This window comes from Athene cunicularia, assembly GCF_003259725.1.
Source record: "Athene cunicularia isolate RWA chromosome 2 unlocalized genomic scaffold, athCun1 chr2_part2, whole genome shotgun sequence".
In the NCBI taxonomy this organism is placed as follows: Eukaryota; Metazoa; Chordata; class Aves; order Strigiformes; family Strigidae; genus Athene; species Athene cunicularia.
Window position 1 is genome coordinate 6,901,741 of NW_020799096.1, and position 25,879 is coordinate 6,927,619.

General features: G+C 37.5%; 1 protein-coding gene across 1 annotated transcript in view; it reads right to left on the reverse strand.

The window, feature by feature from the left end:
- Positions 1-25,879, reverse strand: part of BBS9 (Bardet-Biedl syndrome 9) — a 284,514-nt gene that overhangs the window by 234,145 nt on the left and 24,490 nt on the right. The window contains exons 5-8 of the mRNA XM_026843854.1: positions 9,166-9,340; positions 4,674-4,758; positions 2,756-2,939; positions 1,626-1,755 (exon numbers count right to left, since the gene is read on the reverse strand). Of these exons, the coding sequence (XP_026699655.1) occupies positions 1,626-1,755; positions 2,756-2,939; positions 4,674-4,758; positions 9,166-9,340 (574 nt within the window). The remainder of the gene's footprint in view (positions 1-1,625; positions 1,756-2,755; positions 2,940-4,673; positions 4,759-9,165; positions 9,341-25,879) is intronic.

The window sequence follows — 25,879 nt, forward strand, 5'->3', positions numbered from 1 at the left end:
TATAAACTTTACTCCAGTTTTTGCTGTTTAGCTCATCTTTACTTTTAACGCCAGAAAGAATACCACAAGAATAACACATATTTTTAAATAGAAAGACAGAAGTATAGCTCTGAAACACGTATGCCCTAGACTTCTCCCCACCTTTCAGGCCATTGGCTCTAGACACACAGATGTTCCTTCATTTATGGATACCTGTATAAAGAGGTTTGCGTAACTAGACTGCTGTCTCTCCACCCTCTACAGAATAATACTCCAAACGAAACCCTAGCATTAGTAGGTCTGTGAGAACTCTGAAACTAATTAGCAAAACGGTCTGGCTCTCAAAATTCTCACTAAGATCAAACTATTGAGCATTAAAGTTCACATAGGCAGAATAGGCAGCATCTGCATAAACTTCTTAGAGGCTTTCTTTAAAGTGATGGTTCAATAACATGAGTTTCCAACAAATAAATGTACATACAAATGTTAGTACAATCTGCTGATGTAAAAATCAATGCCTTTTTCAATTTTTTTCTGACACAAATGTTTTCTTCCAAACTTCAAAAGCTGTACTGTCATATCATGTATAATTAACTTTTGGTTTATACTAACTGGCCCACTGAGACTATTCATTATATTTTAATTGTAAGACTTGTTGGATGAAAGCCAGCATGACTCTCTACAAAGTCTAAAAAAAACCCTGAATTATAAATTATTTAAAAATCATTAGGCAACCATTAGTACCAAACAAAATACAAACATCCCTTAGATTACTCTGCACAAGTCAGTAAAGCAAGTTAGTCAGATGTTGCATTTTCATTTGTTATGAAATAAAATGAACAACTTCTGATCAAATATTCAACAATCCAGTGTATGTTGGCACAGGAGCCACAAGCGTGCTGGGAATCACAAGTAATCTATATGACAAGGACACTTCTACTGCCTCCCGTATGGTCACAGGCACTGGGCAGCCAGCACCCACCATAGCTCTAGTGGCACACAGTATAGGCATAAACTGGACTGTAAACCTGGTTTTACTTTTTTGTAGTTTGCTTTTTTCAGTGATAGATTCAGCACAAGTTATCAATATGTCACACTTGATCCCCTGCCCAACCAGTTTTTCCCTGACCTGTCTTATGAGTATTACAAAAAGTTTTGGTCCGTTGCAGTGCAATACTCAGCAATTCAAACAGTTCCTTAATTTCCAAGGTTTAACATGGAAGTTTAATAATCTGCTCCAACAAATCATCTCTGGAATTCATATGCTCTTAAATGCTTAATGAAGAACAGATTTTCAGTGAGATTTCCTATTATCCTGTCTCAGAGAAGGCTCTTACCGTATTACAAAGCTTCACTTTTCATTCTTTTAAAGAAGACACTACTCCACTGGAGGCATGATACCCCAGGTTCTACCTTCACCCAAGAAAAACATAAACTCTAAAGCACAGTACAGCAATTCTAATGTTCTCGAATTAACAGTATGCCCATTAATGAAACAATATTTTACAAAGCAAAGGAAAAACACTTTGAATTTTCCTTTTACAAGTCACTTTATTTGATACATACCTCAGAACTGTTAGGATCTAAAATCAAATTTCACAACTGGAAATTAACCTGAAAAAAATAAACTTCAACAAGTTACTTACTGTAAATTTGCTACTTTTACTGATACAGGAATGTGGGGAAGTTGAGTGGCCCATTTCAGGGTAACATCTTGATAAACATTCAACATTTTACTATGGTTTCCAATTAGAGTGTTTATTGTTCCTTCTTTCACTGTTAAAGATATAAAAATAGTTTTAGGATGAAAGATTTTCAAAAGCCAGTACTTTTCTTTGAGGCTTATATCATTACACTACTTTTTCTTTTCCTTTTAAGCCATTACTTGTTATAAATGAATTTAATATATATTAAAGTGTCAAAAGTTATGGAAGTTACATTGACACTCACCAAGGACATATGTGATTAATTATGGATACAAATTTCAACTGCATACTACACAACACATGACAAATTCCAAGGTTCTAGCCAGCCATGTTTGGTAATTTAAAACATGATGAACAAAGACTCATAATTGCCATGTTGGCATGCCAAGATAGGTATGACAAAATATACACTGGTTAAATATCAGCTACTTATACTCTTCATTAATTCATTGATTTATGAACACTAATTAAAAATATGTGCATTTATAGGGCTTATTTATAGTATAATTTAAATCAGAAGTATAAAATATGAAGATCATTAAGTTCATATTTATAAGGTCTAAAATCATATTTTAAGTCGAAAATAAAACACGGTGTCAAAAATACATCAGATAGATTTTGAAACATTAATAAAGAATAGACATTAAGACTTTGTAGTTCTATAGTGGCATCCAACCAAGTTGCTTCCACACAATATAATAAGTTAGTTTCATCTCCTAACATTAAACTTTGATTTTTTTAACTATCAGTAAATGACATAAGTTCCTCAAACACTAGTTTACTCTTCCAGAATCTCTCATTCTTACATGTTTGTTGTTTTGGTAGCCTGGGAAAACGTGTCTACACTAGACAAGTACCTCAATTTGGTGATAAGAAAATATCTATTTAGATTCTAAAATTTTTACACTTCACACTAAGTAACATCTTAAAATAAACCCGATTCATCCAAAAAGAGAGCTCCAATTCCAGACTTTTTACACAAACAGCTTATTCAGAAATATTTATTTATTCACTAAAAAAAAAAAAAAATCTTAGCTGCACAAGTAATGTTGAATTTTCCTTTTACAAACCTGAACAATAAGGAATGAAGCAACTCGGACTGTAATCAAGTTTTTTCATGTATCGTATTTGCCCATTATCCTTAAGGCAAAAGAAGTTTCTCTCACCAAGCACAAAAACAGAAGAAACTGCCTGATTAAAGGAGACAACGCATATATCCAGTGCTTGCTCTCCGATGTTTAAAACCCAATCCACCTTCAAAAGAAAAAACATGCTCCAGAGATCAGTTGACAGCTGCATCTTAAAGACAAAACTTAAGAGAAGACTCAGAACTCATCAAGGTATGGGAATATCATTAACATTGATAGAAAAGCAAAATCAAGGTCTTTTCTGAAGGAGAGTTATCCTCTTATTTTGAAGGCAGTTGGTAACTTTCCTTACTGTGAGTAGAGCAGCAAAAGCATCTACTTTCTGAAATAGTCATTAATTGATGGCTATATGTAGTTCATTTAAATATATTTAAATTTTAAAATACACATCCCATTCAAAATGAAAATGCTTTACACTTTAACTATTAAATCCAAGAACAGAGTATTAGAATCATTTAAATCTGCCTCCATACATGTCCTTAGATATTAAGGGCAAGGTTACAGAGCACAAGGTGATAACTTCTTCTACCACTACATGTAAATGGAAAAATAGATGAAGTTTTAGGCATATAAGCCAATATTCATGCTTGTAGTCACTAATGTACACTATTCAATCTGAGGAATGTTTGTGTGTATCACAGCTTGTCTACTTTTCCAACTACATACATTGATATAATAAGCAACTACTTACAAATCCTGCCTTGCCTATATCCTTACATCTTTAAACAATATTACTCAGCTCCTCTGAGAAATTTCAACGAATTTACACATGCAAAAATTGCTTTTGCCTGCTGCCAAGCTGTTTAAACAGAAATTCAGAATTTCTGAAGTAAATAAGTATCAAAGTTCAACTGTCAGCACTTTCTATATGAACAGTATCAATCATTTTGCTTAAAGAACACAGAATGAATGAGTAAATATACCAGCATATCTGATATGTGAAACTGTAAGTTCCACCTTAACAATCAAAGGGAAAAAAAAGCCAGGCTTAATACATTTTTCTCCATGTATGCTTCTCATTTTAGATTTTAAAAACTTATTTAATTTGCAGCATATCTGATGAAGCTTCCGAATTTCTTATTCAAAAACTGTGTCTTCTCCTAATTCAAGATGTAGGATTCTGACTGACTTACAGTTTGAAAAAATTCTATGATTAGACACTGGAAGGAAGATGCTCTCCCAATATTTTACTGTCATACCTGAGATATGCTGAATCTAGTATTTTACGCAGTACATTTAGCAGACAAGCAATTCTACTGCAGGACCAAAGAGAATTAAATTCTATTCCTTGTAACAGGAGACAGATCAAATATTAAACACTTAGTTACAGGGACCTCCTGAAGATCATTGAAACCACAGGTTTTTGACAAAGAATCCAAGATACTGACTATTTATGGAAACATTTTTCAATGCTGAGTTTTCTCTAAGCACAGAAGATTCCCCAAGTAGAATGAGGTTAATTTTGTAAATAAATCCAATACAAAGTCACAAATAGACTTAAATTAAAAACATGAGAAATATTTTAGGTATACCTGTATATCTCTTTTACTACAGTTTAGGTTCTGTATTACAAAGACTACCTTAGAAATAGTTATTTCCAGTACACAGTTCTTTTTTTTTCCTCCTCCTTAGAACAACACTGAGTTTTAAGGCCCAACCTTAAACAACTGAGGCTCAAAGAAATCTTAACAGAAATCTACTGGAGTCTTTCCATTGCCTTTAATGGCAATTGGATTGGGTCCTTTGTCAGCAGACAATGTTTCCATTCGTTACTTAGCATTGGTCTTTTCAACATGTATGCAATGTACCACACTAGTTATGTAAAATAAACAGGTTTTACCGCAAGTTTTTTTCCAGAACTAAGTTTTTGCTGTTCTGTTTCTTGTCTTTCATCAGCATCTGTCGCAAATGCCAACACTTGGTATCTGTTATAGGAAGTTTAAAAAAGTAAAAAATAAAATATCTTTGTAGTCAATATCCTTATCCTTACATTAAGTAAAAAATAAAACATAATTATTATATTATGAGTATACATACACAGTAAAAGCATGGTCTAAAAGGATTGTTAGAAAGCCTAGTGCAACACATCTATCATCAGCAAAGATGTTAAGATAAATATCATGGTAGGATAACACAGCTGTAAAGGCACAAATTAAAACAAACATTTCTATTCAGATTTTATCTGGTGTTAAATTCAACAGCTAAATATATTAGAGGATAGAAATCTAGACCACAAAGAAGCAAGAAAACAACATATTTTCAAATTGTGAAATTAGAACTCTAACAAAAAATAAACTTTTTTGCTCTTATTAAGCTTTCAAAAAACCTCCTAAACTACCCTGAAATACAATGTGCTATATCTAATAGTTACACTCTCAAGCACATCCACTAAGTAAACTTAAGTGGTTCCAATCCAAGAGATAACTGTAAACTGCACCAGTAGGTGACACATCTAGCAAAGATGGGAGGTTTGTGGGTTTTTTACTATTTTGTAACTGCCAACCAACCATACTAAGAAAATATGGTAATGAAGAAATTAGAACAAAACTGCCATAAAATCTCAGCACATCTACCTGTCATAATTTACACCTATGCAATCCCCAATGTTCAAACTGTGTCCTCAGTAACTCTTCTGCATCTATTTCTTTCCTGAATTTGTGCTGGTGTTCTCTCTGAAATATGCTGCTTCCCATGTATGCACATTAGGTAATCTATAAAATACTAAAGTTTCCTACAAAAGTGAAATAAACAACAAAAAACCACAAAAAATTTATCCAAAAGACAGCATTCTGGAAGTCATGGAGTGCCATCAGATCCTAAGCTCAAACCAATGCAATTCTGAATGTTCCGATTCAAATCTAACACATAAAAGTACTTATTTTTGTATATTGTCAGAATTACAGATTTAAAACTATAAGACCAGCAGCCTTCACATTTCAGATGCATATAGTGGTGCTTGTTACTGAAGAATTTTCGTATCTAAAATTATTTTACTTGCAGAAGTAAACTGTGTACTTGGAATAAGAAATTTAATGGTTTAATATGAATCCTATGACCCAGTTAAAAATACTAAATAAACCACTTTTAGTACAATTATCATGTCTTTGTGTCCTCTGTATGAACAAATTCACTTTCCTTTTTCAGTTTAACACATTTATAAGAGAAGTTGCAGATTCTGACCTAACAAAACCTTCTCTTTTCAGCATATTTATTGATAGTCTTGGCTACCACATTATCATTTTATTAACTAATCAGGGACTAACACATAGTTTTCAAACCAAACTCCCATTGAACAGCAATATGTATTGATGTTTAAGTACCAACTACCTGCGTACAAGTCTTTCATCACAAAAAAATGAAGCCACAGATGACCAATACAAACTTTCAATTCAGCTATGGCATCAAGTATACAATCACTTAAACAGAAGGCATTTTGCTTTTAGATCTTGAAACAATTTAGAATCAGCCTAGGAAATACTGCTTTCAAATGAAGGCATTGGTCAGTATGAGCTACAGGAAGAGGGATAATTTGAAGTTTGGCAACTTGTTCTGCTAAAAACACTAGACAGAACTACTGCATTTTTCATTTACTATAACAAAAAAAAACCATGTTTAGTCCCATAAAAACAACCTCTTCTCTCCTTACCATATCTATTTCCTTCACTTTAGAAGGACTACTTAACTCTATTCTAATGTCCTAATAGTTCAGACATGCAGAGATTAGTACAGCAGTGTCTTGGCACTGAAGACCAATAACCAAGTGAAGAATCCCTTCAAAACTACACCTTCCTACAATAAAGACAGCACACTTGTGAATCAGTAATAAACTGCAGAAAAATTTTAGCTACGTTTTTTGTAAAAGTCAAGAATCTAAACATAATGAAAACTCATTAGACTTTTTCTTGAAAATTAGTATTTCTTAATTCCTTACCAATGTTAATAAATTCTATTTCTTCAGAAAAATATGCATTTTCTATTAAATTACTTTTATTTGAAGCACATACATCTTCTCCTGTATTAAGAAAAAAATACATGATCTCTATGATCTGCTCATGCATTATCTAGAATCTAAAAACCACCTGATCAGGCTTAAGCAGAGTAAGAGCACTGCTTGAGAAATTCAGGTGATAGACTGGGGTAGTGTGACAAAGCATTCCCCAGATTAGATTCCCAAGGCATAATCCATAAAAAGTCATGTTCTTTTTTTTTTTTAATATGATTACCTCTGAAAAAATTCTTAAAGTACCTGTCAGACCATTTCTCCAGCTTGATGAAATTCCTCTGAGTGGCAGCCCTACCCTCATTATATTAGCCACTTCCTACAATTTGGCATCGTCCTTGAACTTCAGGACATGCATTCTTCCTGTTGTGCAGGATGAAGATGTTAAAGAAATACTGGCTCCAGTATCAGCTCCTGAGGAACATCACTCATCTTTGACAGCTAGTTAGAACTACAGACCACTACTACCCTGTAGCTTGACAGCTCTGCCACTTTTTCTTCCATTTTTTATTTCTTTTTTTATCATGGGTAGTAGCCCCAAACACCACACCACCCCAATTTACTGCTAGGCACAGAGATTTTAAAAAGCCTAAGAGCAGACCTTGGCAGTTTCAGTGGAGAAAGGATAAGGCAAAGCAATCCATAAGTTTCTTGGTCTTTTCACACCTTTGTTAAAGATGCCTAGTGTGTTCAGTAGTGTGCCAATTTCCTAGATCTACATTTTACATCTGAGGTATCTGTGGAATTCCTTGTTCTTCAGACCCTCTACCAGTAGGAGTTTTAACCAAGCTTATATCTTCTTGTTCCAATCCCCTGAATGCCCACATGTTGTTTATATTCCTCCTTAGTAGTACATATTAACTTCCACCTCATACATTTACTTTTTTCCATTTGAACTTAGCCAGGAAATACCTGTCGATTCAAGCTGTCTTCTGCAATTTCTTATTTTCTTTAACATCTAAATGGATAGCTCATGGTCTTTGAGAAGGTTATGCATGAAGATTCACCAGCTCTCTCGAGCCCTTTGCCCCTTCAGGGCAGCCTCTCACTGCTTATCTTCCTCATTTCTCTCAGGATCTTAATCTGTATCATCTCATGGTCACTGCAGGCAATATCTGCAACAGTCAGCAGCAGATGCTGACCATTACTTCTTTAAACATTTCTTTCTGAGTTGTGGATTCAGCAAAGCATCTTCCCTATCTTCCCTAGCCAGGCTGTCTAGCACCTGCATCAAAAAGTTTTCCTTAATGCACCTCAGAAACCTTACACATTGCTGAAATCTGATATATTGCCCTCCCAGCAGACATTAGTCCTCCATGAGAACAAGGGCCCATCATTGGGAAACTTCTTGCTTAAAAAAGGCTTCATAGCAGACATCCACCACAGCATTCCCTTCCTCAAGCATCCACCTGATTCTGCACAGATGGATGCTTGATAAACTCTCAGCATGGTGGTTCCATAAGAGAGTCCCATGTATTCAAGCTGCTCCTCCATGGTGAACACAAATCCCCCCTTGTCTGTCTTTTCTTCCTGAAGAGTCATCAATTAGAGCACCTTAGTCATGCAATCTACCCTGTCACATCCCTAACTGCACATACAACTTCTAGTTCCTCCTCTTTGCTGCCAAGGCAGCAGGTGTTTGTAAATATGCCCTTAATATGGGCCCCCACTCATCTCACTTCATCTAAGATATTATGAAAGCAACCCCCTTTGTGCACTTGACCCTTATACCCTATACCATCACTTGCGTGCTGGATTTAGCACCTATCCCTCAGTCTAGCAGTCAAGTTAGTTAAGAAGCATCCTCTGTCGCTTTGTCAGGTGGATTCCATCTCTCCCCACCAGCCCTTATTCTTTCAAAAGGATTCTATGATCACAAAAGCCAAAGCCCTGTCTCCAAACTGTTCTGAAAACTGAACAGACTAACACCTATTTGCATCAAAATAAAAATCCTGTTGAAACAACTGGAAAGAACATCTTGCTCAAGTGCAGACAACACTGAAAGCAGAGATTAGACTGAACTAAAGCAGGGAAAAACCTGGCACTTGCAGGACAACATGATGTGCCTTGATAAGGTAGTAAATGAGACATTTATACAAGTAAAATAGGACCACAAAGTCCTCAGCACACACAGTATGCTTTCTTCTGTGACTGTACAGAGACAGTAATCACTCAACAACATACAACATTTTATTTTCCTTCTTTCCTGCAACTACCTATCACCTTCTTTGGGATACAATACTGGTAAAGGCAGTAAAAATTAAGACATTCTTACTTCTGTTTACATACTAAGTCATAGCACCAAAATATGCTGTAATTACTGAACACATACTTGTAACTCTCAACCTGTCGACAAGACGACACTGTAATGAAAGAATCTGTCCGAGAGCTGTAAGTCAAGGGACCAGGCAGAAGAAAACCGGGTAAAAAACGGCCAAAAGCATAGCTTTCCTGTTCAAACAACATGAGCATCCCATCCATGGACTGTATGCATATCAAATCTCGACCTAAGGAAAGCAAAAAAAAGATATACAAAGAAAACAAAGCAATGTTATTTATGTAGCTTTAGTCCTAAAATTGTTAGTAAATTAAAATTGTACTCATAAGTAATCCTAACAAAAATAAGATTCATTTTAATTTACATGAGTGTTTACTATGCAGAACACTAAATATTCCAACCTCAATAAAAGCTTACTTACTAAAATAAACAACTAGATTTGGGGGGGAACAACATTCAGAATATATTAAGAGAAAAAAAAGAGTTAGATATTTTATCTCAAACAAAAAATCCTAAAGATATAATTATTACAATTCCAGTTTAAATAAATGTTTCAATACTTCCAAAACCCCAAATTATTCTGGTTCTTAAATGCCACTATACCTTACAAGCAGTCATAATGACTGTGGTTTAAAAATAACTAATTCTGCTCTTTCAAGTCTACTTAAGCAACATAACCAAAAGTCCTACAAATATGTATTGTTGTGAAAATAATACAATGGTAATATTTTTTCACAATTTGCATTTGCATTTTCTGTCTTCAAGGAAATTAAAAAATAAAACAGTTCTATTGCATGTTACCAACAAGACTAAAAAAAAAAAAAATCAGCTTGGAGTAAATTACTTCAAGCCTCATCCATTATCCAGCAGCCTTAGGACATGACTGTCATGCCTCAAGTACACCAATTTAAATTCAAAGTCTCATTTGGAAGATTTGTGAGATCAGAAGCTGATTATGCAACTTTTATTTCATATGCAAAGTAACAATTCAAATAAACAATATTTTGCATGGATTCAAAGAGAGCTATACCAGTAAGACTAACACCTTCTGAAGCTCAAGTATTTCTCCTGAATTCAGAGATAAGCCCCTATCTTGCAAACTTAACATTAAATACTTGTAATTCAAAATGTCTATACACCTCCATTAAAATAATCCATTGTGTCCCTGGAATTATTCTATATGCATGGAGGACCCAAACACATTGTCTGTTCACTAAGCTCCATCCTCAATCATTTAAGAACTGTTTTCAAACATAAGAAGGTGAAGCAAAACAAAAATAGACTAAAACTTCATTCTTACACTTAGATAAAGGTAAAAAAAGGTCAAAGAGATATTCAGTATCTGAAAAAGAAACAAATATAAAGTACAGTGCAAAACATTGTTTATCTCCACTATGATTCTTCACAGAAACTTGAACTAGTTAAAAATAAATTAGTAGTGTAATTGGTCACCGCTACATCACGTTATTTGTCCTTGTGATTAAAACATACAATAAAAATATAGCTTAGGGTAAGAACAGAAAAAAAAAAATAAAATAAAGGAAGGTAAAGCAGCTGAGTTCTTTCCTCCCTTATCTCTTTTTCAGATTTTCCAATTTTCTAAAAATCAAGATCTCCCATCCTTCTATTCCTGATTCTGCATATAATTTACTGTCTGTTCTATACCTGTTGCAAATATCAACCATATGATAGGAAGGACCTTTGAAAGTGTAATTCATTTTGTTTGTTGGGTAGAGGCAAAGTTGAACCTTTCAGACTCTTATGAAAAAGCTAAAATACTTCAATCCTTCACACCAATGATTAGATAGAGCTACAAAACAACTTCAGCAGTGTAATTTCAGTAATACCAATGGCATTTCAAGCATGTAATCACGTTTCTTCCCTTATGTTCTATGTAGATCTTTTCCGAAAACCTTAAAGATCATTCTTATTTAGTGGAGTTTTGTTGGTTTTGTCTGTAATTGGAGCGATAACATTAACTGACAACAGCAAATACTTAAATTTTGCTTTAGCAAGGAAGTAATAGCACTTCCCATTACAAATTAGTAAATTAAAACATAGAAAATAATTTTATTCAATGTTAGAAAAATCTCTTATTCCATATTAAGTAAGAGAGAAGTACTCTAAGGATCCTGGCTGGCTTCAGAAACTTAGCTGAGAAACAGTGAAAACTCATCTTCCTAAATTGAAAAATGTCAGAATTTGTACTAATAATACATGTTATACAAAAGCAATCCAAAGTGGAAATTATTAAAGTACTGTTCAGACTGAGATTTTGCCTGATATTGAATTCATACTAATATATCTTTGGCTTTTTTCTACTACTGCAAGTGAGAAAATTTAAATATATCATCTTTATAGCAGCTCATTAAATCAGTGACCACTTGTCAGTAGCAACTTCAATTTGATGATTTAAGTCTCAAAAGTTAATCTATAACATTCTTAAGTTTGTACACTACACTGGAAACTTGAAACATTTTAAATGTTTCCTCTTCTACGTGCAGATTAAAGCCATACACCCTTCTAGAAAACGTAAACTTTTTACCTCTGTTAACAGAAAAAGTCAACAAAGAAATGTTTCCTGTGACTAAATGCAATCATTTTTTAAAGAATTATGGGTTTAAACATAGATCTCCAAAAGCATTTGCTAAACAGACCAATTGTTTAGAGCTATGATTTTCCTAGGATTTTCTACACAGACTTTTTTAATTAGAAAGCAGGGTCTAGTGCTTGCTGTTCAATCTTAGAATTTATTGTTTATAAAATTAAAAACATATTCTACAGTATGCAAACAGATTAGATACACATATATACACACACCTCTTAAATAGGCATAACTAGTAGGCTTCCTCTGAAATTATTTGTATAAAGCAGCTTTACTAAGTCTTTAAGAATCATTTCCCCTCTTAAAATATTCTTCATAGGACAGATTTCACATTTGTTTGATTTATTTATAACTTGTAGTTGACATTTTGCACCTGAAATATGTGGTATTCAAGAGGTTACTGATCTTAGTCAGAATGAACATTTGGTTTGCTGCTTATGCTGAGTTTCTGAAGTACTAGCCAAGAACACTGCAATAACTTTACTAACATATGATTCAAAAATGAGAGTGATCTATAAATAAAGTACCTTATATGTTTCAATTAAAAAATAAAGCAAGATGCATGTGAATTTGAAAGTTATTTAATATTAAGGTTCCTACAATTCTGAATGTGCTCCTTTTCATCACTAACAGCTGACACTTATTAGTGTAATTAAAAAAAAAAAAGAAGAATGTATTCATAAAAGAAATGCAGCAAATATACAAGTTCAAAGAGTATCAGTCGAAGCACATTAAGGCTGTGAGTAGATAAATGAGTGAAATCGATCTAATGCTTTGCTACTGCTGGTAGGAGAAGTCCTGCTCCTCCAGGCCTCCAGCTGCCCTTGCTCAGGTCACATAGTTCCTCCCCACTCCCAAGGCAGATCTGGCACTTATCTGATGGCTGCTAAGCTCATAGTACAACACCATCCTGAATTTGTAATTTTTTAAAAAAGTTGCAGATGAGTGAATCATCACCCCACATAAATAACTCCATACAAGCTTGACAACTGCCAGGGGTGACCTGGAAAGTATCAAGCGTGACATGGCTCTGGGCGTGATGGTTAAGAGCACGAGGGCCCAAATGATTTTCCTCCTTGAGCCTGCGGAGGAAAGGAAAGGGCATGAGAAAGAATGGACGTATCCTGTGGACCAACAATTGGTTACACAGCAGGTATCCTTTCTTGTATGACCATGTGACCCTTTTTGAGGAATGACAACTCTTTGGAAGAGACAGGATCCTCTGAATAAATCCAGAAAAAATATCTTAGCAAACTGCCTTGCCAACTTAGTAAGAGCAACTTTAAAGTAGGAATGACAGGGGCGGGAGAGATTTTACATTAAGAAAGAGAGTGGTAGATGGGGTAGGCAAGCAAAAGGTCCCAGGAGGATGTGAACCAAAGGGACATGGCAATCAACAAAACCAGGCTGAAGTGGAATCACCTGAAGTGCAGGAATCCAACTAAAGAAGAGCCCGTGGATCAGTAGCCTTATGGAGAAAGCTCTCATGTCCTTTTTCAGTGCGTTTGAAATATGTCTACAGTAATGTACATACTAATATAGTACACTTTAAATTTACTAATGGCAGTGGTCAATGCTTATGCTAGTAGCTATAGTTACTGCACACCTGGGGATAAGCATAAGATGGGTCAGGTGAGACAATGAAATTTATAAAGAACAGGCTTTGGTCTCCATACCTTACAGAATAACTAGAATGTCCTGGATGTCCTGGTTTCAGCTGGGATCATAAACAGTGTATAGAATTGTGTTGAGAATGAGTTACTTGACAACCTGACAAAATGATTAATCCATCCATTAACTTGGCAATGAAACCAACTTTTGACTGTCCTGAAAGTGAACTACCTTCATTATAATACTAAAAAACACACCCACAGGTCAAAAAGATCCCTGCCCAGGATAACACCCTTCCCCTGACCATGCATAATAGTAGAAGCGCTAGGTAAGCTGTATTATAAGTGCATGGTAATTACTAACCAATCAGTACCTAATAGGCACATTATGGAAAACTACTAATCTCTGATTTTTTGTCTATAAAAGAAGCATGAAAACCTGCTGTTTGTGTGCTTGATTTGTGGAAAAGTCCACCAAGCACCCAGGCCTGAATAAATACAATCTGTCTCCTGAGCGTGTTAAGATTGGTTTACTGCATGCCAGGCATGAATCCACTTTTTGGGTAATAGTTTTTGGCAACCCAGATGGGACAGCTGTAATGCCTTGCCCTGATTGACTTTCTTACTCTTGGCAGGGGGACCCTGATCTCTGGACTCCAGCAGGCACCGACCTTTTGATCAGGGACTCCACGAGTACTCTCCCCGACCAGAGTGGGTAAGCAACACAACAGTGCAATACTTGATAAAAGAGACATTGTTTGATACAGGGTTATGCATGCACTTAAGGGGGGATTGTTGGTAAAATAGATAAATTGATATACATATGACAGTGATGACTGGAGTATATGAAAACTGTGGATCAGTAAAATAGGTAAATTGATATATGTTTAACAGAGATGACTGCAGTATATGAAATTGTGGATTGCTAAAATAAGTAAATTCATATACAATTGACAGTGATGACTGGAATATATGAAGTTGTGTATCAGAACACTTTGGGGGGAGGGGGTAAAAATATTGGAGTTCAACCATCTAGAATGACTCCTTGCTCTCCTCTTGGGTATATTATAAAATATTGGGAAAATTTGGAGATCTGTTAACAAGGGAACAGCCAATTGAAAATTGTACTAAATGGTGGACACTGTATAAGTTGGAAAATAAGAAAAAAGGGACCAAGAAAGGGTCCTTAAAAAATAATACTATTTTGCAATTAATGTTGTTTTGTCAATGACAGGACAAATGGGATGAGGTACCTTATGTTGATTTATTCTTTACTTTGAGAAATGATCATGAAACTCAAAAGAAATGTAGATTTTTGAATTCTGATCCTAATGTAATGACAATGATGGAAGACAAAGATACAGAGTCCTGTTGTTGTTCTGCATGTAGTTTTAGGATGAGGTGTTTAAAATTGAGTGATGAAGAATAATATGTACAAATGTTGGTGGCTTTGGATAGTGAGGAAAATAGTGCTGGAGGAGTTGGTGGTTTTAGCCCTATAGCAGGGAGAACTCAAGCATGAAAAAACCTTACACTATTAGCTCATCTTTGTCAGGCTGTAGGTCCAGGAGGAAATCAAGTATTGTCAAGGTACATTTACTACTCTGATTTAATGAACTGGAAGGAGTCATCTGGATCATATAGAGAAAACCCAGAGAAAATGTATCATTCTTTTAGAATGATTATTGAAAATCATCATCCATATTGGCAGGACATGCAAGTATTATTAAATGGCTTGTTAACCCCAGAAGAAAAGGAGAACAAGATTATAAAGAAGACGACTGAAAACCGAAAGCTGTAATTTTGGCAGACACCCTTGATAATGCCCAAATTTTAACTTGAGGTAGACAATTTTTCATAGGACAAGGAAAAAGGAGTAGGGGAGTAGGACATGGAAATATGATCAGACAATCAGTCCCCCTAGAAATTATTATGTCTTTTCCAGGGAGCAAGGACACTGGAAAAATGAGTGTCCAAAAAAATAAAAGAGCCAGTCAGACCTGGGAAATACCTCCTGAAGCTGACTTCCTTATGATGGGAACAGAATCTAAGTAATAAAACCGGGGACTCCCTAGCCAAGCCTCTGGTTCCAGTAAAGCTGAGGAATAAAACTTTTTCTAGTAGATACAGGAGCAAAATATTCAGTCATAAATACTTACAGGGGGCCTCCAAGTAAATTTAATCAGTCACAGGCAAGACAGAGGCCAGAGCATTTTTAAAACCCTTGAAATGTGAAATTGGAGGGGAAAATAGTAATGCATGAGTTTTTATAAGTACCAGAGTGCCCAATACCTCTCTTGTGATGGGATTTATTAAGTAAGCTAGAAGCACAAATCAATTTAAAAAAAAGTAAGATTCAAGTTGATTTTCCCAAAACTAATGCCTGGCAGGCACAAATATATTCATAACAAGCAGGATTGGAAAATAACGAAGAAGAACTTGGAAATATTCCTGAGGAAATTAAGAATGCAGTCACTCCCTCACTGTGGGCATCTGAGAAACTTGGAAAAGAGAAGAATGTGGAACAAGTAAAAGTTGAATTAAAACCAAGAGCTCAACCGATAAGAAAGAAACAATATCCTATCAGTACGGAAGCCAGGAAAGGCTTGGAGCCAACAGTGAATAATTTTCTTAAATATGGATTTTTATGAGAGTGTCAATCTGAATAAAATACTCTAACTGTAATTGTTTACAAGTAATTGAACAGGCGTACGCCAGCAGACCAGACCCAAGAGACACAGCCTTCAAACTCCAGATTAAGAACTGACATATACTGACAAAAGCAGTTTCATTGTGAAGGGGATAAGAAAGGCTGGCTATGCTGTGGTGACACTAACTGAGGATCAGGAAGTTAAAACATTGTCTCCAAATACCTCTGCAGAAAATGCTGAAATAATTGCCTTAACGAGGCCTTTTAACCGCTAGTGGTACACCTATAGAGTATAGAGCAGAGATTTTAAACTTGCTGGAAGCAGTACAGAAGCCAAAGGAATTTGCCATGGTATATTAGAAAGAAAATTTGGATGTAATCTGAGGAAATCAGAGGGCAGATGAAGCTGCAAAACAAGTGGCACTTAGTATTATTTGTATTCTATTTCCACCAAGGAAAATGCAAGTAGAACCCCCAAAGGACAAAGAACTAGAAGATAAATTGACTAAGTTACTAAAATGCAAAAAAGACAATGGAGAGCGGTGAATTACCCCACATGGACAATGATTCCTAAAATCATGAAAAAGTTAATGACTAAAACCCATTAAGAGACCCCTATGGGAGCAGAAGCAATAGTTGAATCAGTAAGATGTTATGCAACAGGGGTTAAAATGTTGCTCGTTGCTAGAAGTGTAAGTAACCAATGTGAAATTTGTCTTAGGAACAATGCAAAGATACAAGCATGACCCCCTCCAGGAGAGGTAAGATAAAGCTTAACTTTTGGTGAGTATTGGCAAATAAATTTTTCAGAATTGCCAAGGTGCAGTCAATATAGATACTTATTGGTATTGGCATATACCTTTTCCAGTTGGCCTGAAGCTTTCCCATGTTGAACAACAAGGCAAAAGAGGTAGCAAAGCACCTACTAAAAGAAATTACTCCAAAGTTTGGCGTTCCTTTAGGAATGTCCTCTGATAGAGGTCCATATTTCATAGCTGAGTTTGTTAGGCATGTGAGAAAAATGCTAGGGATTAGGTGGAACTTACACATCCTCCGGAGGCCACAATCCAGTGGACAGGTAGAAAGAATGAAACAAACACTAAACCAACAAATTTCTAAATTATGCCAGGAAGCCAAATTAAAATGGGTGGAAGCTTTGCCACTTACCCCCTTGAGGATTAGAGTAATTCCTAGGACTAGAGAAGGGATAAGCCCTTTTGAAATTCTATATGGCAAACCTATAAGATCAATCTGACAGAAGGCCTGAACAGACGCATATAGTAGGGGAAAAGGTGTTGTCTTTGAACAAGGTATTGAGTTCCATCCACAAATACGTACTTTTAAGTACGTACCTGTACCCCTCAACACCCTGGTATACTCTTTCTGTCCTGGAAATCAGGTCTACCTATGGACATGGAAGGATGATCCCCTTGAAGAAAAGTGGAAAGGACCCTACCAAGTATTGCTAACCACAAACACTGCCATGAAACTCAGAGGAGTGGAACCCTGGATCCATCACACTAGGATAAAGAAAACACCTACTGGACTGGGGACAGTACCTAAGTGACCTTTGAAATTAAGAATAATTTGTTCATCTAGATTGTATACAAGGAATATCTATATTTTCTATCCTTATAATTCTAAATGGGAATAATAATATTAACCTACTTGTACAAAGAATTTAACCTATGCTAAAATTGTTCAGAATGGAGATCAGAGTCTTATTAAGTTTATTAGTGCTTTCATTAGATGGTATTGAGCTTCAATCCTTGATGTCAAAATGAGATAGAGATTGAAATATTTGGGAACTCTTAGCCAGGGAAGTAACCAGCACATCTTCCCTCTGTATATCTGCAGAAATCTCAGTAGGAGAAATGTACAGTTCTTGTCTAATAGGGACACCAACTCCTTTAGAATTGTTAAAAAAACTATACAATATTTAAAAATTTTGATGTCAAGTTGACTTAACATATACAGTCAAATCAAAGAAAGAGGGTTATTGAGAGTAAAGGTGCGAGGAGCACTCCCTGCAATGCACTAAGTTTGTGAATTGCTCTTCGAAATGAAAGAATCTGACTCTTTTGAAGCCTCTTCTAAGCTGCAATACCACCCAAAATTTAAGCTATGCCTGGGCACATACTAGATTACGCATAGGCTATTTTTTACTATGTGAGCAATTGGCATATAACTACATACCAGCAGAGGTATGACTGCAGGACCATGTTGCATAGGAAGGATGGCTCCATTCTTATTGAATAAGGAAGATTTAGAACATAATAAACAAAGAAGTACACATCAGATACCCGAGGACTGTGACTCCAAAGTCACTCTCTACAGCTCAAGTGAAATGTCAAGAACAGCCATACTTGCCCCTGGAGTTGGAGTGGCTATGAATTACCACACAATAAAAAGGATTACTTCTGCCCTAATTAAAGATATAAATTATACCTCACAGGCACTCACAGCTATCAGAACTGAAATGGCACAAGTAAGGAAAGCTACTCTTGAAAACAGAGTGGCAATCGATTATCTACTTCTTAGACACAACCATGACTGTGAAGAATTTAAAGGGATGTGTTGTTTCAGTTTAACAGATAACTCCCAATTGGTCCAAAGGAAAAATCAACACTGGAAGACCTGGCATCCGAATTTAAAGAACGAGGATCAGATTTCTCTTGGCTATTCTCATGGCTTCCTGGTCTCAAATAGTTGAAATATTTATTTTTCCTCATGTTACTTATACTAATAATGATCACTGTAACTCGTTTCTTGATTCAGTGTATGCTGCTTTGCAGGCCAAGAATCTATACAGAAATGGTGTGAGATTTTGTTTAAAACACCGTAAGTCTCAAAGGGAGGAATTGATATAGTACACTTCATATTTACTAACAACTATGGTTAATGATTATGCTAGTAGCTATAGTTACTGCACACCTGGGGATAAGCATAAGATGGGTCAGGTGAGACAATGAAATTTATAAAGAACAGGCTTTGGTCTCCATACCTTACAGAATAACTAGAATGTCCTGGATGTCCTGGTTTCAGCTGGGATCATAAACAGTGTATAGAATTGTGTTGAGAATGAGTTACTTGACAACCTGACAAAATGATTAATCCATCCATTAACTTGGCAATGAAACCAACTTTTGACTGTCCTGAAAGTGAACTACCTTCATTATAATACTAAAAAATACACCCACAGGTCAAAAAGACCCCTGCCCAGGATAACACCCTTCCCCTGACCATGCATAATAGTAGAAGCGCTAGGTAAGCTGTATTATAAGTGCATGGTAATTACTAACCAATCAGTACCTAATAGGCACATTATGGAAAACTATTAACCTCTGATTTTTGTCTATAAAAGAAGCATGAAAACCTGCTGTTTGTGTGCTTGATTTGTGGAAAAGTCCACCAAGCACCCAGGCCTGAATAAATACAATCTGTCTCCTGAGCGTGTTAAGATTGGTTTACTGCATGCCAGGCATGAATCCACTTTCTGGGTAACAATAGTATTGGAGAAAAACAGGCAACTGGAAGTCTGTGTGCAGTTATAGGGCTATGACCTCACTGAGATCACATAGTGAGCTAGCTCACATGACTGGAGTGCTAAGATGGATGCTTCCAGGTCCTTTAGGAAGGACAGGCCAGGATGGTGATGCAGAGTTGCCCTTGTTAACAAGGGATGGAATTCTGTCAGGGCACAGGTCATGAGCCAGTCAAGAGCTGATGGGTCAGAGTTATCGAGCAGACCAACATGAGGGTCTGCATACACCACCTGATCAGGAAGATGTAGACAAGGCACTCTTCAGACAACTAGCAGAAGCCTCACATTTGGTGGCTCTGGTCTTCGTAGAGGACTTGAAACACTCCTTGTATCTGTAAGGACAACAGCAAGGCACAAGAAACTTAAGACGTTTCTGTAATACACAGAGAAAAACTTCCCAACTCAGGTGATTGATGAGACAAACAGGAGAAGTGCTCTGCTGGACCTGATATTTACAGACAAGTACGGATATGAAGGCTGGGGTACAGCCTTGGCTACAGTGACTATGAGATGGTCAGGAGGATGATCATGATAAGTTCAGGAGTATAAGAGGAGTGAGCAAGACATAAAACAGGACCACAACCCTAGACTTCAGGAGCATAGACTTTAGCCTCTTCATGGATCTGCCAATGAGTATCTAATGGGGTATGGCCCTGGAGAGAAAAGGGGTCCAAGAGCTGGTTGAATATTCAAGGATCACCTCCAAGTTCAAGAACAAGCACAAAGTCAAGCAAAGGCAGGCAGTGAGACACCTATGAGGATAAACAAGGAGCTCCCAACTACACAGACATAAAAATAAAATGTAAAAGAGGTGGAAGCAGGGGCAGGTGATCTAGGAGGAATATAAAGATAATATATAATTATTCAGGGATGGAGTTACAAAAGCAATAGCTCAGCTGAGTTGAACCTGGCAAGGGATGTGGAGGGCAAAAAAGAAAAGATTCCACAAATACACAGACATCCAAACGGAGATTAGGAAACATGAGGGACCACTGCTCAATGAAACAGGTGCAACAGTGACAAAAGGCACAGAAAAGTCAAGGAGTTCATTGCTTTCTTTGCCTCCATCTTTACTAGTAAGACTGGTCTTGAGGAATCCCAGACCCCTGAGACCAAAGAGCAAGTCTGAACAAAGGAATACCTACCCTCAGCGGAAGGGGTCTAGTTAGGGAATATTTAAACAAAGCAAACTTAAGTTCACAGGGCTTGATGTGATGTACCCACAAGTGCTGAGGGAGTTGGCTCATATCATTGTAACACCAGTCAATTATCTTTGAAAGGTTACAGCAATCAGAACAGGTTTCTAAAGACTGAAAGAAAGAAACCGTCACTATCTTCAAGGAGAGAAAGCAAGGAAGATCCAGGGGACAGGTAAGTCAACCACCTCACCTCAGACCCTGGGAAGGTAATGGAGCAACTAAAGCTTATGGAAACCATTTCCAGACACATGAAGGACAAGAAGTTAATCAGGACCAGTCAGTATGGATCTACAAAGGTGAAATTTCAACTGCCTTTTACAAAGCAATGACTAGCTTTGTGGATGACAGGAGATCAGTGGGTGCCATTTACCTTGATTTTAGGTGCTGCCTCCTTGACCTGGTTTCAGCTGGGATAGAGTTAATTTTTCTTCTTAGTAGCTAGACTAGTGTTGTGGTTTGGATTCAATATGGGATTTGGTATGAGAAGAATGCTGATAATACACTGATGTTTTCAATTGTTGCTAAGAGATCAAGGTCTCTCCAAACCCCATGTTCTGCCTGTGCAAAGTGTACAAGAATCTGGGAGGGAGCCGGGCCAGAGCACCAGACCCAAATTAGCCAGTGGAATATTCCACATCATGTAATGTCACACTCAGTATAGAAAGGAGGGGCAGCTAGGAAGGAGGTGGGGTTCTCTATCACTTCCAGGATGACGATTGCGGGATCTTGGTATTTCGAGATCACTAGCCAGGAGCGGGCCGGGTATCAGTCAGCAGGTGGTGAGCAATCACATTGTGCATTACCCATTTGTATTTCTATTACTGTTATTGCTTTATTTTATTCCTATTATTTTATCTCAATCTACGAGTCTCCCTTTACCCCTCCAATTTCCCCATCCCAAGGCAGAACTCTCTCCAGTCTCTCCACATCTTTTTTGTATAGCGGGGACCAAAACTGAACACAGCATTCCAGGTGTGGCCTGACAAGTGCTGAGTAGCAGTGAACAATGATTTCTTTATCTCAGCTGGTGATGTCCTTGGTTCAACCCAGTATCCTGTTGGCTTTTTTTGCTGCTGCAGCACACTGTTCAGTCATAACCAGGACCTCCAGTTCCCTTTCCACAAAACTGCTTCCCAGCCAGGTAGATCTCAGTCTGTGCTGCACTCCTGGATCACTTTTTCCCAAGTTCAAGACCTTATATACTTGCCCTTGTTGAGCTTCATAAGGTTCTTGTTAGCCCACTCTTTCAGCCTACCCAGGTCTTCCTGCAGGGTGGCTCTCCCTTTAAAAGGGTCCACTCCCCCACTCAGTTTGGTATCATCAGCAAGCTTCATCAGGGTACACTTGTTCCCATCATCACTTATGAAGATATTAAACAGCGTTGGGCCCAATATTGATCTCTGGGGGACCCCCCTGTGACAAGTTGCCAGTTTGAAAAAGAGGTATTTCCCACCACCCTCCAGGTGCAGCCTGTCAGCCAGTTCCCCACCCACCGCACAGACCCCTTGTCTAGACCATAACACATCAGTTTATCTAAGAGGAAGCTGTGGGGAACCGTATCAAAAGCCTTGGAGAAATCCAAGTAGACAACGTCCACTGCTCACCCCACATCAATCAAGCAGGTTACTGCAGGTTTGTCAAGGACAAACAGTATTGGTGAATCCATGCTGCCTTTTGCCAATCAAGTGCTTCATTTGACTTGTGATAGCCCCCAGGAGGATTCATTCCAATAACTTTCCCAGGGATTGAAGTAAGACTGTTGGGTCCATAATTTCCTGGAGCCTTCTTTAAGCACTTCTTGTAGATGGGGGTGACATTAGCCTTCATCCAGTCTGGGCATCCCTTGATTTCCACAACTCTCCAAGATTAAGAATGGCCTTGCAAAAGTATCAGCCAGCTCTCTTAACACCTTCAGGTGGATAATGTCAGTACCCATCGATCTGTAGTGGCCAAGCTCCTGTAATAGTTCACATACCAACTCTTCTTTCACTGACAGTACATCTGTGTTTGCATTGACCTGCATTTTTATTCCCATGGCCTGGGGCCCAACAGCACTGGTAAAGACAGAGGTGAAGGAAGTGGTGAGGATCTCTGCCTTTTCAGTATTCTTGGTGAATAATTCACCTCTCCTGTTTAACAGCTGGCCAATATTCTTCTGTTTCTGCTTGTTATGTACTTGAAGAGCCTTTTCTTGCAGTTTTTGACATCTCTGGCCAACTTGAATTTGAGATGAGTTTTGCTTTTCTAACTGCATCTCTGCACACCTCTGCAATGCCCTTGTAGTTCTCAACAGCTCTTCATGTGCTTTTCCATTTCTGGTATGCTTCTCGTTTTGAGCAGACTCAGAAGCTTGCAGTTAAGTCAAGGAGGTCTCTTGCTCCACCTCCTTCCCTTACCTTTAAAGGGAATGAATGGTGTTTGTGCTTTCAGGAGAATGTTTCTGAAAAACTCCCAGCACTCACTAGCTCCTTTATCCTCCATGGAAGTTTCCCATTGAATCCCTCCCAACTGAGCTCTGAGTGAGCTGAAGTTTGTTCTTCCAAAATCTAAAACCTTTGTCTTAGTACTAACCTTCAGCACGCTCAACACGATCCCAAACGCCACAATATTGTGATCATTGCAGCAAAGGATGTCGCTAACCAAGGTATTACAATGCAGGTGTTTGTGGTTTGTGAGTAGCAAGTCCAGCAGTGCCTCATTCCTGGTTGGCACATCAAACATTTGTATGAGGAAGCAGTCCCCTGTGCACTGCAGTAGCCTGATGGATGACATGTGAGCTGCTGTATTGCTCTTCCAACAAATGTCTGGGTACTTGAAGTCACCCACAAGAACCAGATTCTGTTGATGCAAAAGCTCGTTTAAGTCATCCCAGTGTTGCTTCGTTGGACTTATAGTCTTGGTTCGGAGCTTCGTAGCAGATGCCTACTGTAAGATCCCCCTTGAAGACAACCCTTCCGATCTTTACCCAAAGGCATTCAATAGGGTGTCCACAGTCACTATAGTTGACTTCTATACATCCAAGGTTCTCCTTAACATAGAGCCAACTACTCCACCTGTTCTTCCCAGCCTGTCTTTATGAAACAGCTTATAGCCACCCATTGCTATCCTCCAGTCATGTAAGTTGTCCCACCGTGTTTCAGTTACTCCTATGATATCATAACTTTTCAACTGGGTGCGGAGTTCCAGTTCCTCCTGTTTGTTCCCCAGTCTGTGCACTGGTATACATACACTTTAGGTCATTGGTCTTCTGGTTCACATCTTGGGAGGCAGCTAAAGGACATTTGTCACTGCTCTGGTTGCCCTCATTTATTCACCAGTTGGTTGCAATAGCATTAAGCATGGACACTTTGGACCCCACCATCCAAGTCCTTCAGTTTAAAGCTGGCCTCATCAAGTTGGCCAGCCTGTTGCCAAAGATTCCCTTGCCTCTTTTAGACAGGTGGATCCCACCTCTCCCTAGCAGCCTATAGTCATTGAAGAATGACCCGTTGTCATAAAAGACAAAACCCTCACGACAGCACCAGCCACAAAGCCAGAAGTTGATTTGCATCATACATCTACTTCCAGCTGCACTCTTTCCTCTAACTGGTAAAATGGAAGAAAAAGATAACTTGGGCACCAATACTTTTCACTTGTACTCCCAAGGCTTTGTAGTCTTCCTGGATTCTTCCCAGGTTTCAGCTTAAAGTGTCATTCATGCCCACATGAAAGTAGCAATGGATGGTAGTCTGTGCTCTTGATAAGTTGTGGCACCCTCCCAGCAACATCTCAGGCCTTAGCTCCCAGAAGGCAGCACACCTCTCATGACTCCCTGTCAGGCCAGCAGCTGAATCTGCTTGGGAAGCGGGATCGGATTAGATGATGTCAAGATAATTCAAAGAAGGCATTCCATCTTTCATCTCTGATCTACTCCAAGGCACTATAGTAGATATCTGTTCCTCTAGGCTGTGATTTCACAGGATTTAGTCCTGTCACAGACCCCTGACCAGCAAACAGTGGAAACCATTAGAGAAACCTGAAATATTTTGCACTGGTATGCTATCAATGTTAACAATACCCAGTTTCTACTTCCCAACAGTTGCTGACATTATTATCACACTGCTGATACTGTCTAGAGTTAGCCAGCTGTATAAAATTATGAGTAACCAGTAAGAGTACTCCGAGAAACTCGTACAAACACTGATAACTAGTAAAAGTTGCTTGCCACCAGTCTCTTAGGTACAGCTATCTTGAAGAATAGTAATTGGCTACTAGAAATAACTAGTGGCATTTTTATTTTGTTTGCAAGAAAGTAGTACTTCAAGCAGTAGGTCCAAGCACCTATGTGACCAGTTATTCTACATCTGTTACCTCAAAATCACATATGTTTGCATTCAGCAAAGGCATACTGAAAATCTTCTCAATATTTTACATTAGCTAACAGTTCGGTTCCACTTCTATTTTACATCCTTATCCAGAATACAACCCTGTAATCTTCAACTCCCCTCCCACAGCTTCTTATGAATTTTCCTAACTTCAGCAGTGTGTTACAGAAGAAAGCTGCAGCTGTCTGCCCTATTTCCAGAACCTTAACTTTCAATGTCCCTTAACTTTCAGTCTAGCTTTCCCAGTACCTGAAACCTGAAGACAAAAAGATTACAAATATCAGCTTGAAAAACTTTTTTAAAGGCACAGTAGCAGAACACATTTGTACTTTGTTTCTTAAGGCCTCTTAGTTTTCATCTTTTCTTCCTCAGAAAGATATAGATAAAACCAGGGAAAAAAAATGTGTATAAAATAATTTGTCACCCAAAAATAACAGTAATTATGTTTACATTTTTGCCATGCTACTGTTTTGAAAAGTGCTAAATATTGCTTGATATGTCATAAGATTAAAAGTAAAAGACATTTAATTGTAAAGTGAATGACCTTACTAATACAATAGTCATATATTTTGTAATAGAATTAAATTTCAGGTACTTCTAGTTATACTGATAGTAGTGAGAAAGCTGTATTTTAGACAGTTTCTGACCACAACCTTCAGGGTTTAAGCTTGTCTAAAATACACAATTTAGTTGTTAATTTCCTATCTTCTGGTGGCATTTAAAAGACAAACACTACAGCAGACATAACTGATATGCAGTGGTAATCTAGTAGACATACTATATCTGAAATAACAAA